The sequence below is a fragment of the Athene cunicularia genome, assembly GCF_003259725.1.
Source record: "Athene cunicularia isolate RWA chromosome 1 unlocalized genomic scaffold, athCun1 chr1_part2, whole genome shotgun sequence".
NCBI lineage: Eukaryota > Metazoa > Chordata > Aves > Strigiformes > Strigidae > Athene > Athene cunicularia.
The window spans coordinates 2,284,420-2,302,700 of NW_020799092.1; the positions used below are offsets into that span (position 1 = coordinate 2,284,420).

At 46.4% G+C, this 18,281-nt stretch overlaps 1 protein-coding gene across 1 annotated transcript in view; it reads left to right on the plus strand.

Moving 5' to 3' along the window:
* The window catches only part of CACNA1I (calcium voltage-gated channel subunit alpha1 I), a 94,667-nt gene extending 79,523 nt beyond the window's left edge, over window positions 1-15,144 (plus strand). Inside the window, exons 28-34 of the mRNA XM_026868324.1 lie at window positions 1,355-1,433; window positions 1,998-2,119; window positions 2,896-3,234; window positions 8,304-8,420; window positions 8,793-8,961; window positions 9,812-10,008; window positions 11,882-15,144. Coding sequence (XP_026724125.1) covers window positions 1,355-1,433; window positions 1,998-2,119; window positions 2,896-3,234; window positions 8,304-8,420; window positions 8,793-8,961; window positions 9,812-10,008; window positions 11,882-12,583 — 1,725 coding nt within the window. The 3' untranslated portion in view covers window positions 12,584-15,144. The remainder of the gene's footprint in view (window positions 1-1,354; window positions 1,434-1,997; window positions 2,120-2,895; window positions 3,235-8,303; window positions 8,421-8,792; window positions 8,962-9,811; window positions 10,009-11,881) is intronic.
* The last annotated feature ends 3,137 nt before the right edge of the window (window positions 15,145-18,281 follow it).

An 18,281-nucleotide genomic window follows, 5' to 3' on the forward strand; every position in this document is an offset into this window, starting at 1 on the left:
TCCTGTTTCAATTCCCTTCCTGTCTTTGTTATGCTGCAACAATTCTTGATAGTGAATAGAGCTTTAATTTTAAAGAGCCCTTTGGAAATCTAGCCCTTAGCTAAGTTTTATTAAGTTCTTTTTCTTAATACCCTGTAGACACAGACCCAGAGGTGTGTGTTCACAGCATTTACTGTGGTGTCCAATTTAGTCATCAGAAATAATTCCCTCCACTGAGTATGTAGGGAGCCAGGATCTGGCAGCCCAGGGGAGTGGGTGGGCTGAATCATTCATTTCTCTCCTGAGTTTGGATGGTACAGCAGTTGCAACGACTAAATTAGACCCCTGAAGTGGATGATCCTAACAAAGTGACCATGTGCATTCAGCCCAGACAGTGTTCAGTTTTTTAAAAACACACATGTACCAGTTAGATCCTTAATTTTTCCCTGCCTTCTCTTGTTCCGCCAACAGTGTGCTAACCATTCCGTTACTGTTCAGCCTACCTCTCACAAAACCCCCTCCTCCTTCTCACATATAACCCAGCTGCCTCATATGCTGGGAGGCAGAAGATTCAGAGACAAGCAGTGATTTGGGAGAGTGAGGACTTGGAGGCAGTGCCCATATTGCTGGTGGCACTGCTGCCTTTGTGCACCACAGAGCAGCAATAATCTCATTGGGGGGTTTCCAAACAATACCTTCTGAAGGCCCAGAAATCAGGCTTTGACCATGGCCATCTCATCCATGAGATGCAAAGGAAGCTTCCTCTCTTGACTCCTTCATAGTCTCCTCTTTCATCTTCTTCTCTCCACACATTTCAAAAGTGTCTCTTTATACTTCTTCCTTCCCACCTGCCTACTCCTTCCACAAGCCCTGCTGTAACCTCTGCATGTAGCTGGTGCTTTGCCCCACCATGCTCTGCCTGATTCATGGCAGGAGCTGATTCACTTGTGTCCCTGTCTCTTTGGAGCAGTGCTTCAAGGGACTTAGGTGCTTTGGTAGGGCATGTAGCACTGCAGGACATGTCTGTATGCTGTAATCCATAGCTTGTCCTTCACCCGGCCAAACTGGCTTCACCTTCTGTGCCCCTGCTCCAATGTGCTTGTCTTTATCTGGCCCAGAAGCTGCACACTTCAGCACTTCGTCAGCCCTGGCCAGAGCTTGTGCTGAAGTGGAGGTAACTGGGAAAAGAGCATCCTTCAAGTCTAGTTGCAACTGGTACCATCACTGGTGGTTTCCCAAGTGCTGAGCAGTTGTTTGGTTGCATTTTAACACTGGGAATTTGCTAGTGTCCTCTTCAGGCTTTGAAAGACAGAAACACTTGCCTGTACAGATGAAATAGGTTTTGGGGTAGGCTGATCATGCTGTTTGCTTTCAGGTGGGAAACCTCGGACTCCTTTTCATGCTCCTCTTTTTCATCTACGCTGCTCTAGGAGTGGAGCTCTTTGGAAAATTGGGTAAGTCTCAAGCAGACCATGCTCCAGTGTGAGCTACAGACCTGCTGGAAAGCTGAGGTTTCTTAAAATCAGTACTCATTCAATAACAGGACTGAATTACTTGATGACCTTTATTCTCCCTTGTGTGTAATTGATGTAAGAGGAATTTCACTCTGAATTGTTATTGTCCTAAGAAAATAAAAGCACTGTCTGGTTTCTCTTTCTCTTAAACGTTTGCTTTTTTGCACTGCCTACCCTGATATTGCCCTCAAGATTACAAGAAAAACTCAGGGAAAGTTTGTTTACATCTCTTTCCATGAGTTGATCAAGAAGAAAACGGCACAATGACACTCTGGGAGCATACCCCTTGAGCAACAGAGTTACACTGTCTGATATCCAGGGGCTGAGCTGTCAGGGATTTTTCTGTATTGCTGGGCAACAGCCAACTGTTGGGCAGGGTACTGATGTCATTACCTGAGATCTCCAGGCTGTGAGAAGCCTGAAGTCCCCTTCCCCAGTTCCTGCTGTTGATCTAAGGGCTGTCAGCGTGTCCTCTGCTAATAGCTGTGATCCCCTTCCTTTCAGTATGCAATGATGAGAACCCCTGTGAGGGCATGAGCCGCCACGCCACCTTTGAGAACTTTGGGATGGCCTTCCTCACGCTTTTCCAGGTGTCTACTGGTGACAATTGGAATGGGATCATGAAGGTAACTGGGCCTCGGGAGTGCTGATGTGCTTATGGTGGGGAGGGAGAAATTCTTATGTGTGCTCTGTTCAGAAGTGCTTGGGCTAGAAAAGGGAAGGAGTGCAGGAGCTGGGTTGCTAGATAAGTTCCCTGCTTTGGCCAGTCTCCCTCCCTACCACAGTAGCTCAGACCTTGGTCTCATCTAGTCCTACAGATATCTGGCTGAGAAAAGTGAAAATTATCCTTGGGAGGAACAAAAAGACTGTCCAGGCTAAGAGGGAATGTCCACTGTTATAAGGCCTGTTATCAAAGCTCAGTGTAGGTGCTTTGGACATGACACCCATCTGCAGAGCTACCAGGGCAATCCAAAATGAATACTTTCTTCCTTCAAAGGACATAGAGAAAGGAAGGTTCTTTGAACACATATGGTGCTTTTGAGTCTGTATGGGAGAAGGCAGTACTAGACTGCTCATTTTTGTTCTTGCTCACATGTGTTGGACTACAGCAGCAGCAACATGTGATAGTCTGGACGTAGTTTGCTCTCTACATCTTTGGATTTATTTGCTCTGAAGCAGAGAACACATGATCAGATAGCGTCCCAGATTCTTTGAGAACCTCATGATCCCAGAGGGTGTGGAGTGATAGAAATGCTTGCTGCCTTCTTTCCATTGGCTTCAGTGTTCTTTGACACAAAGAGCATCCAAGTTTGTATTCTTACTTTAGTCCTTCCTTCCTTCCTCCCTTCCTCCCTTCCTCCCTCCCTCCCTTCCTCCCTCTCAAACCCAACTTCCCCTCAAGGATACCTTGCGTGACTGCAGCCACGATGACCGGAGCTGTCTCAGCAACCTGCAGTTCATCTCCCCACTGTACTTTGTCAGCTTTGTGCTCACAGCCCAGTTTGTCCTCATCAATGTGGTGGTAGCTGTGCTCATGAAACATCTAGACGACAGCAACAAGGAGGCCCAGGAGGATGCAGAGATGGATGCTGAGATTGAGCTGGAAATTGCTCATGGGCTGTGCTCCCGCAAGTCAGGCTCCCCAAATTCAGGACAGGGAAAAGGATCAGGAACAGGAGGAGGCAATGGGAGAACAGATCCTGAAGGACACCTGTGCATGAGGTGTTACTCTCCAGCACAGGTGAGTACACTTTTGAGCTTACCAACAAGACTGTGGCATGTAACTGTGGGGAGAAGCTGGGCAGCCTTTGATGACTGAGGGCTTAGCAATAGCAGGTAGGCTCTTCCACCTCAGGGTGAGAGGTTTGCTTTCAGTGGTAGACTTCTGAGTTGGTAGGATCGTGTAGGGACAAGGCTGTGACAGCAGTGGGTCCTGTTCATTGTCATCATAGTGTAGGAACCTGAGGGCCGACAGAGGAGGGATGGAGCAGATCAGCTAAAGGTGTGTTAGGAGCAAATTGGAGAGGGAAGCTCAGGAGAAGAGAGTGGGGGAAACAGCAGATCAGGAGTGAGGCATTCCAGCAGAGCTGCAAGGGAGGCATGAGTAGTGCCATGGTGCACTGACAGTGAGTGAAGACAGTCCCTCCTCCTTTTTTTTTTTTTTTTTTCTTTTTGTTGTTGTTGTGGTTTTGGTTTTTTGTTTTATGGTTTTGGTTTTTTTTTTTTGCATTGAACTCTGTCACCTTTACACACCTTAAGAAGCAAATGCTCCCCCAGTGACCCTGTGCAAGTACCTGCAGAACAAGGTGCTGCTCCAGATGAGTCAGGGTGGAGAACCCAGCCCCAAATTCACATGAAACTTTGAAGCAAAAAACTCAGCATTCTTAAAATGATCTCTCCCATCCTCCCCCCTTTCTTGTCCCCTAGGAGAACTTATGGCTGGACAGTGTGTCTTTAATTATTAAGGACTCCTTCGACGGGGAGTTAATGATCATCGATAACCTATCGGGCTCCGTCTTCCATCATTACTCCTCGCCGGCCATGTGCGAGAAGTGTAACCATGACAAGCAAGAGGTAACCTGCGTACGAGGATGTGTGAGGGGACTCTCCCCCCAAGACCTGCACACCCACACCCACGTTGCCCGCAGGTTGTCTGATGTGTGCTCCTGGCTGTAGATTGTGTAGACAGAGAGCTTGTTGACCTGTGTTTGTCATCTGCCATGAATTGCTGATACTGTCTCTAGTACAGGCCTGCCCTCCTTAGCCACAGGGTGATGTTTGAGGTGGTGGAAAGGTGAGATGTGCCAGGACACAGGTCAGGAGGGACTGAATGAGCTGTAGAGAAATGCTATGAAGGCATCCTGGCAGCTCTTGTTGTGTTGAATTCTGCAAGAAAAGCAGAGGTTCAAGCTCCTGTTGTATGGAGGACTCAAAGGATCTCACCCTAATGACAGCACTCAGGGGAAATTCAGTGGGAGATTTACGCATGTGTTTTGTCTTCATTTTAAGCATATGCTTGCTTATTCCCTGTTGAGGTTGATGAATTAAGCAAATGCTTAAATGTTTTGTGGAATGGAGTCACCATCTGTGAGCAAGGATTGGTTTGTGGTGAAAACCAGTTAATTAGTTTGAGAAAAACTAAATAAGAATGGGCCCAGTGAGAAAGTTTGAGAGTCTCTTTTCTGATGTGGAACCTTTTAGCTGAGAAATGGGTTGTTACTAAGAGCAGGACACCAAATGGCTTATACTTGTGCTTCTAACATTAGTAGATGGTTTGGAAAACTACTTCCTAAGCAATTAGTCTTTTCAGGATATGAAACTTCAGGAGCAAATTAGTCTGGGAGAAGTTAGGTGAGTAGCAGAAATAACTTTGTTTCTGAAATAATTTTATTGTATTTAAGTGCTGTGATCATGGTCATACATGTAACACTAGCATGAGTCATCTGACAGTAAATCAGTAAATACATCAAGTAGCAATCTTCACCAACTCCTTCCCTGAAACAACTGATAAGTTCCTATTGCTCACAAAGAAACCAGGAAACTTGGGAAGAGAGCAGAATTGGCAGATTACTGTATCCATGTTTGAAGAAAACAACATTTTGCTTGGCTTCAGTTGCCCTGTTTTAGTGTTCGGATTTTTTTCAGCCTTTCAGATATTTGCTTGTCCTCATAGCTTCCCATTGAAAGTATCAAAATGTGAACATTGCTGTAGTTTTTCAGTATTGCAACACTTCACAAATGGATGCTGCATTAATGCAGATAAATAACTAGTTTTCATTTAACTGCAATTTCCACTGCTTTATGTAAATCCTTATATTCAGCAATTGGTGCTCAGCCTCTTCAGAAAATCAGGTCTTCTAAGTCATTCCAGAATGATTGCCCCAGAATTAAGTAATTTGCAGCTGTTTTCTGCATTTTACAACCTTCCAGATAGTCTTTGGTATCCTGCCTATGAATGAAGACACCAACAACAGATTTTCTTACCTTCCCAGCAAGGAAACTAAACAGCAAAATCTTCGAGTGCGACCCACAGCCACAGCAAAGAGTTTAACAGAATAATCAGAACCAAAGAATTATTCTTAGATCGTATTTTCTAATGGCTGTTATAGAGCCATAAATTATTTTTCAAAATTGATATTTTAATACATCTAAAATGTGGAATTGAAAAGAAATTATCTATATCTGCAGGAATAACTTTAGTAGTTAAATGTAGATATTTTATTTCTGATCATATGAGTCAAAACTACAGCTCAGGATTTTAAGTCATGGTTGATTGTGACCTTCTCTTCATATTTCATAGTATAAAAAACACCGAGGAAATTCCAACAGAAAGTCACTACATGTAGTCAGAGCTAGGCTTGTCCCAGCACTAACACCAGCGATGAACATAATCAGAGGGTACTCTGGTACATCAAGATATCCTAATGTGCACTGTACACACAGACAGAATTGTAGTATCTCATAAGAAATCAATAACAAGTTATATAGGCAAACCAGTTTTTATCTAGTCCTATTCAATACATGTGTGTTGAACAAAATAATATGCTTGCTGCCTGCCGAATCACCCTTAACTCTGTCCTTGTGAAAAAGATCACATATTAGCCAAAAATGTTCATTCCCATTTTGTTTGTAGTTTAATCTGTCAAGATGCTGAGCACAGTGGAAGAACACAACACTTAAACATATGCTCAAAGTTATAATATTAATATGTGCTAAACTTTTTGTTGCAGAGTAGAAGTGCTCAGCGTCTTTCCCAGTTACACTGCTGGCATCTTATTTTCAAATCAATTATTTGTTTAATTAAGGATTTTTGTAATCATGGCTCTTCTTTAAAAGATATGCTATATCTTCAACTAGTTATTTTCTAAGGGATATCTGTTCATGGTTCAGTGTCTCAGATTTACGTCCCTGGCAGTTTTCATGGAGTGTGCTCCTAGTGAATCACCACTGCAATTTAAAGCTTTTTTTTGTTCCTTATTTTTAGTCAGAAGGTTTTTAAATATTCTGTGGCAAGGGAAGCTATGAGAACAAAGTATCTTTTTTTTTCATACTACTAACCTCTTGTCTTGTCATAGCTATCCTTTCACTCTTGGGCTGGTTGACAGTTAGACATCTGTGTATTGGTGGCTGATAGTGTGTTTAGCCAGTGGCAGGAGTTTGCCAGTGAGCAGTGGTGAACCATGTTTCCACACATGCAGTTTATCTATTCATGACTTCATTGATTATGTTTTTTGTGTTGATTCCAGGGTGGCCAGAATGTGTGAGCAAGTGGTTTAGTGAAGAACAGACTATTCTGGCTTTTGTTGAAACCTTTTTTTATGGACGAAGGAGGTAGTCACAGATGTTATCACATTTCATGCTCGTGTCTCTACAAGCACAGCTTCAAGGCTGTTCTGGTGTTACAAGCACTTAGGCGAGTAATAGATGAGTACGCACATAAGTGGGGCTGAGTGAAGACCGTGTTTCTCTACACAAGTAGTTGCTGACTGGTGGCTGTGTAGCGTGCTTGACATAACTTCATTGTGGGCTCTCCGATGCATCAGTGCTCTGAGCAGCAGTTGTTGGTTTTGGGCTCTCTTCACAGTTGAATGGCACCATGTTCCTGTGTCAGAATAATATTCCAAATAAGGATGTAATTTGTGCCCTTTATTTAAATCCAGCTCTGGTTTTCTGTCCTGTTTATTCAAAGTGCATTATCCCTTGGATGGAGACCTCTTCCAGTCTCTGGCATTGGCACAAGCCACTAAACTCCCAGCTCGAAGGAGTCATCTCTCCAAATGTCCCACCTGCTCTTGTAGTACAAAAGCTGTATCCACCTCTTGCAAATGCAAACCCAGCAGGGGACAAGTTAAATGGCCAGGGAGTAAGCTGTCCCGATTGAGACAACCCTGAATATAGCTCTCAAGAGTCAGGTGCTGGTTTTGGAAACTGGTGGGACTCTAGAGACCAGTGAGCACAGGAGGGACAGAACAGCTGCTTAGGCTATTAGAAGAGGAAGATGCTTTTCAGGCATTGTGGGAAAGACATGTCAGGCAGAGGGGACTTCAAGCTTGGAGGAAAGAGGATGGGAGAAGGGGCACATGTGGTATGAAATACACCAAAAGATGAAGCAAGGTCAGGCCTGGGACTGGGGCAGAGCTGAGGCTAGTGGTCAGACTTGGTTTCAGAGAGCACAAGTATGAGTGGGCAGGAGGGGTGAGTTTAGGGACAGAGAACAGGATGGGAGATGGTGCTAGCTGAGGTCTTGGGTAGGTTACAGGTGAGGTAGACAGGGAAGACACAGGGAAGCTGGAGGGAGACAGGGTTTCAGTGATGAAGGTAAGAAAACATGAAAAGCATGATATTGGCATGTACTGCAAGAGGCATGACTATCCCTGGAATGAAAACACCTTTATGTTTAAGCAGGGCTGTCTGTGGCCCCTTCAGAGAGAGGGGCTCCACTCCTCATCCTTCAGCAGAGCAGACTGCTTTCTCACCAGCCTGAGGGAGTCCTCTTCCTGTCTGGCTTTACTTGCAGGGCTTTGTGCCATCCGTATCTCTGGGACAGATTCAGGACTCCTTCCTCCAAGTCTGGCACTAGAGGAGCATGGACTGGCAGTGGGCTGCTTGCAGATATGTTCAACCTTCCATAAAAAGTGGATTCTTCTGCCCAGCCCAGGTCTGGGTTAGGCAGTGCCTGATGTATCCAAGGAATATAACCTAAAATTGATCTCGGGTCTACAGGCTCTCACTTATTCGCCATAAACAGTGTGACTGCTTGAAATACAGATGCCAGGCATGAACAGTGACAGCTCCTTTCCCTTCCTGCAGGTCCAGCTGGCTGAAATGGAAGCATTATCCCTCAACTCAGACAAGTCCTCTTCCATCCTTCTAGGAGACGAGTCAGACAATCGCAGCACTTCTCAGCTGAGTCCTAAGGAGATCAAGGTTAGTCCAGGGCAGTCATGAGCATGTTGAACCATGTGCTGTATTTCTGTCCCTGCTCATTTAAGTGCTCTGTATTCATCCAAGTGTCTCTGCTGAGGAATATAAACGCTGGTCATTTTTCAAGAGCTTCTCTGTAGACACATATTGTGGAGAACGATTTGAGTAGAAAAAAACGGATGTATATTTTTGAAAGGTCTCTTCACTGTTGTTAGCAACTTCCTCTTAATGAGCCTAGATTTAGGGGATTTGGGCTGGAAACCTGACCATCTCTTAGCTAGCTTCAGAATCAGCCCTTCTTGAGGCTTTGACAAGTCTGGTCTGTCGTCTGCCATTAAATTTCACAAGGCTTTGTCCTCACTTATTTTTTTCCAGCAGGATGGCCAGGACAGCCCTGACTCCAATTGGGTAGGTGATCTGGGGGAATGCCTACTCCCAATATCCAGTGTGGATGGCTCTACAAACCCGGACAGTTACCTGTGTGAAATGGAGAAAACATCTTTCAACTCAGTCCAGTCTTGGCTAAAGCATGAAAGTACCAAAGGTGAGCATGGATCTGATCATTCTCCGGGTCTGCTGAAAGTATGGGTTGGTTCAGCTCATCTGCCTTTGTCTTGCCTCCCCTCTGCCAAGAACGGAGTTAATGTGATGTGGGATTACACTAACCAAGAATTAGCTTTCAGTTTGCCAGTCTTCAGAAATGGGGTGAAGAAGTTCCTTCTTTTGCTGCTAGATCTTATAACCTCCCTCAGAGTTGCCTATGTGAAGTATCATGAAAGAGCCGATTCCCATTCACAGTAGTGGACCCATGCACGGTCAGAGAAGAGTGGGAACAGACCCCCCTGACATGCCGGTTGGATGTGGTCACCTGGCACGTTACAATATTGCTGCCTAACAACAAGCTCCTCAGATACAGGTTCAGGGAACATGTAATACATGTCTGTCCTTGGTGGAAGTGCTTCAGTTGTATTCTTGAGCATGCTCAGGCCTCCTGTGGTCCCCAGGTTTCCACCACTTTATTTATCTCCCTTCCAGGATCTCAGATGAAAGTCCTCTGGCATACATAGTTTAATCAAGGGCTTACAGCTCAGAATTTCTCTGTGAGAGCAGCAACAGGAGAGTCAAGCTGGGCTGCTACTTTATGGCTCTGAACTGTGTTAGATCTTCTGGGTCTGGTGCAGGTTTTGGTCCTTGTGTAGAAAGTAGGACCCACTGGTGTGATCACTAGATTAAGACTTCTTGGCCAAAAGTGCGTGTTACTAGTTATCGTACATACACTGGACTTGCAGGACCCTTGGTGTAACAGCAGCAAAGGCATCAAATCAGATGGGAGGACATTTCATTTTTTTTTCCTGTTTCTGTTCTCCTTCCCATTTCTTTTGGTGCTTTGTCAGTCCCTCCCAGCCCCTTCTCTCCAGGTGCGTCTTGCCCTCTGTTACCTGTACCAGCAGAATTTTTCCACCCAGCCATCTCTGCCACTCAGACAGGGCCTGAGAAAGTCTCATGTCCACGCAACCTTCCTAAGATCTCCCTGCAAGGCTCATGGGCATCACTGAGGTCTCCAAGTGTGAACTGTTCACTTCTTCATCAGGTGAGGACCCCTGCTTCCCTCTACTAGGAAAGCTTGATCTTCACATCACGCCCAACCAGAGGGGACTGAACAGGCATGAGGGCAGAGGAAGGAGAGAGGAAGATGTGGTCATGGGCTGGGTGACCTGGATCTAACCTGTTGGAGAAGCACAGTGGACTCCAGAGTGCTGGAGGGTTGGGGAGGAGAGAGGGTTGTATAATAAAGGGGTGTTGTATAGCTCTCACTCCCTGAAATCATATATTCTTCTGCTTTGGATCAAAAAATAGTTTGACAGCTAAGCTAGCCCCACATGAAGATGAAATCATGTCACCTTTTAGCTAACCCCTGGGTCCCCTGCACCAAGTACGCTGCAGACACCTGCATGCACAGCATCCACAGTGTGAGACAATGAGGTGACAGCCTCCTTGGTTCCTCTTAGAGCCATGGCTCCAGATCATGCACCTTCTTGGTTGGAATAGGCTTCTCCCCACCTACCTCCTCCACAGCCCTTCATGCCACATCCACACGCTGCATCCCTGAACTCGCTCTTTTCCCCTGTCTGCTTATCTCTTACTTATCACTTATCTCTCTTTCAGAAAGGTGCTATCTCTTTCTGAAAAGGCACCTATTTCTCACTAGTGGAAGAGAAGAATAAAAGTGATGGGGAAGATCAAGTGTCTCTGAAGAGCAGAGGAGGCAGAGATGAAAGTCCAATAGAGATCCCTGTTATTGTTCATGGAAGATACTCCATGAACAATTCCTGTTGAGGTGTACAGGGACATTATTCTACACAAACGAAAAAATAAAAATGAAATCATATGTTATCTAGTTCTATGTGACAGACACCCTTGGCATAATACAAATGTGTATAAATTTACCTAGGATAAATATAGCCTCAAGATGAGACCACTGAGTTGTTGCAGTGTTGAAACTTCTGGTACAAGTTTAGACACGAAGAGGAAGAGCTCTGGAGCTGGCATACCACTGGGACAAAAGTACTGAACTGTTGCAAAGGAGAAACTTCTTAGTAAACTTCTGATTATGTGATGCAGATTGTATTGAATTACTATGGTTCGGGAGATGGCTTCCAGTCCTACATGCATCATTCCCAGTGCTGTGTCCTAGTGATGATCTCATAGTGCAGACCAATTTCCTAGTAACAATTGAAATGCAGCTTACCTAACTGAGCCCTGATACAAGGAAACTAAGGCTGTTTCCCCTTCCTGGTGGAAGGGGACGCCACCTTTCTGACCTAAATACCATCATTGCCGCTAGTGCTGGTCAGAAGAACCATGAGACCTCTTTTCTTTCCCCAAACATTGCTGAATTTTTAATGAGAGGAAGTCTATGTACAGATCGTGAGGTCTGTGTACAGAAGCTCCCTGATTTCTGGCCTGCTGGTTTTGATGTGTCCACTGCCTGTGTGGCAGGTGCACAGGGAAGCCAAGAGCAAGGACCCACAGGGAATATTGGCTCCACTGCCTCCTGGACCACTAGTGGCCAGGGACTGCCCAGCAGCAGGGGCTGCAGAGCTCACAGACCTGGCACCCCTTCCCTTTGGTGCATCATTTCACATGAGAGGGAAAGGTTCATCATGGAGAAGAATGAAATCGTAGCTCAAAATATTGAAACCTTTACTTCTTCCCCAGAAGGGAATCCCCTGGGCAAGCTGTGTGGCTGGTGCTTTGTAGCATTGCTTGGGTGGTTTATAGCTGCCCTCCCAAGCAGAGTGAGAGAGAAATTGGAGTTTTTCCCCTTTTTCTGTAATTGTGGTTTATTTTCACACCACAGAGTATTTAAAAGAAAAAAAAAAAAAAGAAAAAAAAAGGCAAAGTCTCTTGCCCCCTACCCATCTCTTTTCTAAGAACTGTGTTTTCACACTGCTGCTCCACAGGCCCCTGAGAGTGATACATCGCTGGACAGCCGGAGCAGCAGCTCAGCGGGCAGCCTGCAGACCACGCTGGAGGACAGCCTCAACCTCAGTGACTCTCCTCAGTGCACCCTGGACCTCCCAGTGGCTCTGTGCCCCATGCCAGCTGATGGCAGCCAAAGACCCCTGGCAGCCCCACTTTCCCCTGCCTCCCGCCGCCGGAGCCTGCGGGGCCGGGGACTCTTCAGTCTGCGAAGCATGTGTCGTCACCAACGCAGCCACAGCAGTGGTGGGAGCACCAGCCCTGGCTGCACCCACCATGATTCCATGGACCCCTCAGACGAAGAGGGGGCGGGCAGCAGCTTGCGGGGGGGTGGCAACAACAGCGAGCCTTCGGAGACCCTCAGCAGCCTCTCACTGACCTCTCTCTTCTCGCCCCCACCACCGGGGCTGACACTGGTGAAGAAGTGCAGCAGCACCAGCAGCCTCCATGCCAGTCCCTTGCCCCGCCGCCCTGCTGCCCACCACACCAAGCCCTTCTACACCGTTGACCCCCGGGGCTTCCTTTCGATGCCCTCCTGGGTGACGGACTTCTGCAAAGACACCCCATCGCCCAGGGAAGGAGAGGAGCCGGATGGCCCCAGCAGACTAGGGACAGGGGACTGTGGCTCCCCACTCCCATCCAAGCTGGAGCTGGGCGATGGAGTCAGCAAGAGGAACAGATGAGGGTTCCTGGGGTGCAGGGAGGGAGCATTCGGCCGCTAGCATGGGGAGCATGTTTCATTAGCTTCTCCCCAGCAGCAGTTCCAAAGGATTTGCAAGAAACAGAACCAGGCAAACAAAATTTTATAAATATATATATATACATAAATATATATATATATGGAATAAATACTCTGGTACCATACCTCAGAGGCGTGGGAGAGTGCAAGCAATACGGGAACAGTCCTGCCCAAGGGCAAGACCTGGACCATCACTGCAGAGACTATAGTGACAAGAAAAGGCCATGGGGGTGGGAGGACCAGGACCCCTCCTCCAGCCAGGTGACTGCCACATGGCGGTTGTTTAGTTATATACATATACATATATAGAGATCTCGATTTATTTATTTTTTTTACAGAGAGATTATGAATTTCAGAAAGTGCTAAGGAGGAAGAAGCAAACAGGGGCTGAAGGAGGTGCTATGCCAAACGAGGGTGGGGGTGAAGGGAAGAGAAGCAGGGTGACCAGCAAGGGAAAAGCGTCTGGGGTTTGCCTTGCATGCTGCTAGGAATTTCCTTATTGTCCATGCTTCCATTTCAAACATTAAAAATTGTGGGCCAGATCTTCAGGTTGAGTGTAAATTGGCAAAATGCAATTGTACGCGCCTGTTAGTGTCAAGCAGCAGCACTCTGGCTTGAGGTGGATTCATGCTGATTTACAGCCGGTGAAAATCTGGCCCTGGCAGCAGGGAAATGCAAACAGCCATGGAGCATGGGAAACGTTTTGAGGTGAAAAGCCTTGCTTTGAAGGGAACGTGTGAACGCAGCAGGCATGCTCATGGGAGAGGGGATGAAGCTACATGGAGTATTTTTGTTGGTTTTGTTGGTTTCGTCTTTTTCGTTTTGCAACGAAAGAAAACTGCTAAGGGAAAAAATTACAAAGTATGTGGGGAAATTTGGAGTGGGAAAGACAGGGTGGAAGGGGAGAGGGAGGTAAAAAGGGGAGAGGAAATTGAACTTTTCCCCCTTTCATTTGCAGTAATTGTGATATTTTATTTTAGAAGCCCAAAGGTGCAAAAATCATCTCTAGAGAAACCTGTTATTTTTGTATCTATGGCTATATATATTAAAAGAAGACAAAACCTAGAATTTTAAGAAAGACAAATAAAAGCAAAGGGGGCTTCAACAACACAAAATGTAGTCAGTCCCCTGGCTGAGGGCTAATCCTGTTCCAAGTCCCAGTGGGAAGACCCTAGAAGAACATCCTCAGCTTGGTGGCAGCTCTGCCTCCTCTCCAGCATCACCTTCATCCTCTGGTGTTTTTCTGATTTGCATCAGCATAGCTGGGACCGGAGTCCTGCTCAGTGCCAACTGTGGTCATAGAGAGCTGGGAGTATTACCGTGTGTGTGTATGTGTGTGTGTGCATGCAAATGTAAGGATGTTTGTGTGTGTTGTGTCCTATCTAACTGGCTCACCAGATGGAGAGATGGAGGAGAAGGAGAAGGAGAACTACAGCTCTCCTTGCCTCTGTTCTGCAAGGGAGTGTGGGTGAGGAGGGCTGCGGTGTGGAGGATTGAGGGCAGACTGTGACTCCTTGGACCATGACCTGCCTCAGGATCCAAGATTCAATCTGGCAGACGTGATCCTGTCCTAGTGTGGTTGCATTAAGGCCTCCGGAGGCTGCATCTCTCCTTGCCTTTCCAGTGGTATGATTGTATGTGCCTCCTTCCCAGCCATGACAAACCTGGATCTCCTCCTGCAGTAACTCCAAGGTTTTGTACCCTTCCCAGGTTTGCAGGTGGTTAGGAAAGCCAGCCTCTTGGAAGGGCACCAAGAATTTTGGATGTCACCCACCAACCCAGGGAAGTTCCACTAAGGTGTGTGAGTGAGAAGGTCAATGGGGAGACAATAGTAGCCCAATGGAGATGGGGAGATTTGGAGGCTGGTACACTTCTCAGAGGAGGAGCAGCGATCCCTTGGGGATTCCTGTGTCATTTTTTCCATCAGATCAAGAGGTCCCCTGCAGCCATCCCAGAGTTCTCCCAGCTGACATATGAAACACTGTGAAGTGGGCAGTACAAAACAGATGTTCTGGTTTTATTATGACCTGTCTGATTTTAAGCAGTTGTTGCATCATACTTACTGGGGCTGTAAACAGTAAGCACGTCAAATGGGACCAACAGCTAGGGAAAGGATAAATACTGTGTGGACTTGATTTATTTGCTGGAAGGAGTGTTTTCTGTGTTGCAAGCATGCATGCTGGCTGCAGGGAGGTCAGGCCTGTGGAGACAGGAGAGCCCGGGTCCTTGTTCTTGCAGAAAGGATGCTGATCCAGATTTATTAAAGCAATAATAAGGGTCTTTAAATGATTTATTTTGCACTGGTGGTTCTTTGGGTGAGCTGCCCCTGCCTGCTCTCCCATGGGCAGAGAGGAGAGACAAGACACGTGGTTTCACATGCTTAGGGAAGAAGGACAGTCAGTCCCCAAATGTCTGAACAATGAAATTGGGCTGCACAAGGCTTAGACTCAAACCCAGAGCTGTTTTGAAGCCAGAGGTAGGGTTTACCAAAAAAACCCAAACAGTTAAAACTCATTGAAACCCCAGACAGCTCAGTGCACAGAGTGTTCCCTGAAAGGTCACCATAAGGGCACTTGGAGGTTGAACTCTGAGCTGTGCTGGCAGTCATGTGGGCTGTGAAACATTTCAGCTGCTAAATGGAAGAAAAGTCAGACATTGGTGAAGTGCTAGAAACAACCCCGGTATTTAGTCATATTAGAAGTATGGCCTGCACTTGGGATAGTTGGGAGGGGAGAAAGGTCAAAAGATGGTGGTGGTAACCTCATGGGGTGACTTACAGCCTTTAGGATGGATGCTGTCTCATCTTATATTCAGTTGTCCCTTTAAGTGACTTGCAAGGAAAAAATTCTCTGCTTCTCTCACAGTTTGGGGTTCATGCTCTGCATGATGTCTCCCCTTTGCCTCCCAGCAAGGTCATGCCACCACTCCCGCCTCCCCACAAAAGGGTTTTCACTCTCCACTGTATGGCTCGAGCAAAAGGCTTCTGGCTTAGGAAGGAGGTTGCCATGGAAACAGAAGACTAGGTTATCTTTAGAGAATATTTTGTCTCTCTCTTTTAATTATTTACTAACTGCTTGAAGAAGAAGGAGGAAACATCCATCCTTCCTGAAGAGGAAGCAGAATACTAAAACCCAGCAAATGCCTTGTGTTTTTGCTGGGGATTTCTGTGGCGGGGCAGGTTGTGCGGTTTCTCCTGGCAAGAGCTGCCTTTCCCAGCTTTGCCTGGCTGTTGGCACCAGGAAAAACCTCTGTCATCACCCACCCACCTCCCAGACAACACCTGAGGGCAGCCCTGGATTTGCCCAGCCATCTTTTCAGCCTCTCATACTCCCCACTTCCCACGGGGGACTATATCGCAGGCAGCTCCTGCCAGGAGGCACTTTGCTGTCATCAGCCTGAGATCGCTCTGTTTTGTCCCGCTGCCATGTTACCCTCGTACCCAGCTCTCCCCCACGTCTGCCACCAAAAGCAGTCCCTTTCCCTGCTTGATGCTGAGCTCCTCCACATGCTCGCACACCACTACTGTGTCCTGCTCTGGCTGCTGCTCCACCAAGATACGTGTATTTAGCAATTTTGATCTTGGCTTGCCAGCTTCCTCCACCTCTTTTCAACATTTTTCTTTTTTTTCTGTGTCTTCTCTGCACATCTTTACATCTCACCACAGCCTCTGGGCCTATTGGTGTGGTTTACAGAAGCTGCAGAGCAGACCCCATTCCTCATGCTTCTCACCCCCTTGCATAAGAAATCCTCAACTGCTCCAATCTGCCCATGGAAAACACACCTGTATTTAGTATCTTTTCTGCACCCAGAGACCCCATCTCAGCACTGCCAAACGAATGAAGTATGTACCACCAGGTGTACTTGTGGTTTCTCCATCTTTCATCTGTCTTCCTTACTACTACAACAAGTTTCCTTGTGAAATTAGATATATGGGAAACAATGGCCAGCATGACCATTGTTTTCTTTCATGAGAAGTTGGCAGTGAGGTGCATTTGTGGGGTTTGGTTTTGTTTTGGGGGTGGGGGGGTGGTGGTGTGTGAGGCCAGGTCCTGTGAAGGACTGAACACCACCTTATGAGTTGAGCAGGCCTGTGTGGGGAATGGGAAATTGAAAGTGTCATTGAGCAGGAAAGTGATTTTTTCAGACAAAAGAAACATAAAGCAGAAAACTCAGATATCTTCAAGGAATTTTCTACTTTTCTGCTGAGAATGAAATGATTCCTGCCAAAATCGCTCTTGTGTCTAAAACGCTCCCACAGGACATCACAGCGGTACTGTGTCCTGGGTGGCTCTTTGTGACTGTCTCCTCACGACACCAGGCTACTTGTCCAACCCACAGGGCACTGAAGATGGGTCCCCAGGCAGTTAGTGCAGATGTGCCCTGCACAGCCACCATGCAACAAGAGCAAAAGGTGCTCTAGTAGTGGCTCAGGAGCAGAGTTCTGATTTTGGCCAACGTAACATAAAACTCAAAATCTGTTATGGAAGACATGGAGGTAAGCAGCTTTGGTTTGCCTGTTCTTATCACAAGAATTTTACAGATACAAAACACAGTGCACCTTGTAGGAAGCACTTGGTACTTTGCAAAGCCAGGAAGGACCCTGGATGTATGCCACCTGGTTCAGTTTATCTGCATGTGATCTGACTTTCCAAAAATTCCCTTCCTTCATCTTCATGAATACTTTATTTTATGAGATCTGCCTTCTCAAGTTTTTTTCATGTTATTTTTGCTCCTTGCTAGGGACTGGCTTCCAGTAGGAACTCAGTTTCTCAGTATCTTTGAATTATCATTCATTTCTTCCATCTCATTTAGATATATATGTTTCTTCTCTAGCACTTTTTCCTCCTTCTATGTATTTCCAAGCCCCCTGTTTATTTCTACTAAGATCCTGTCACACTTTGAATGGGAGCTGGCAATGTGATATTCAATATTTATGCCTCCCAGCCACTTCCAGAGCAGATGTGCTCAATTTACAAGTAAAAAGCTCTCACCCCCACCAAAACTGGCATCCCAGCCTCTGGTTTGCAGTGCGCCTCTGTTTTTGCTGCAACAACAGTCACAGTAATAAGGGCTCTGCCCTTTCCCTTATGCTGGCAACGAGATTGCACAGATGGACCTTATGGTTGGGTATGTCCTCAGCATTGCTTTTCATGTCAGCAAAGCTGCTGAGCATCTTTCAGGCTTGAAACATTAGTAGGAGCAGGGAGAACTCGGCACCTCACAAAGTTGCTCCCATTAACAGTTGGGCTGTTGCCATGTAAGGCACAGCAGGCTCCAGCTCACACTTACCCTGTGCTGTGCAGCGTCATGGGTGCAGAGGAATACAAATAATTTTCCTTAGCGTTTTTTTCTGTAGCCACCAAAGTCAGCAGATACAGCGCTCTCTTTGCCTCACGGTCCATGGAGCAGAATGATAGAGTGGGAGAGGCACTGTTTTTCCAAGGACGTTTTCCTGGAAACCAGAGCACTTTAACCCCTCTGGCTAACACTGTTTTAGTTATCTGTATTATTTCTGAAACCGTTAAAAGATGCTGTGGTTTGGGGTTGGTTTTTTTTTGTTTGTTTGTTTCTGGTTGCTGGGGCAGGGTTGGTGCACACAGTGCATCATGCAAAACAACAGCAGCTCCTCCTGCAGCTTCCCC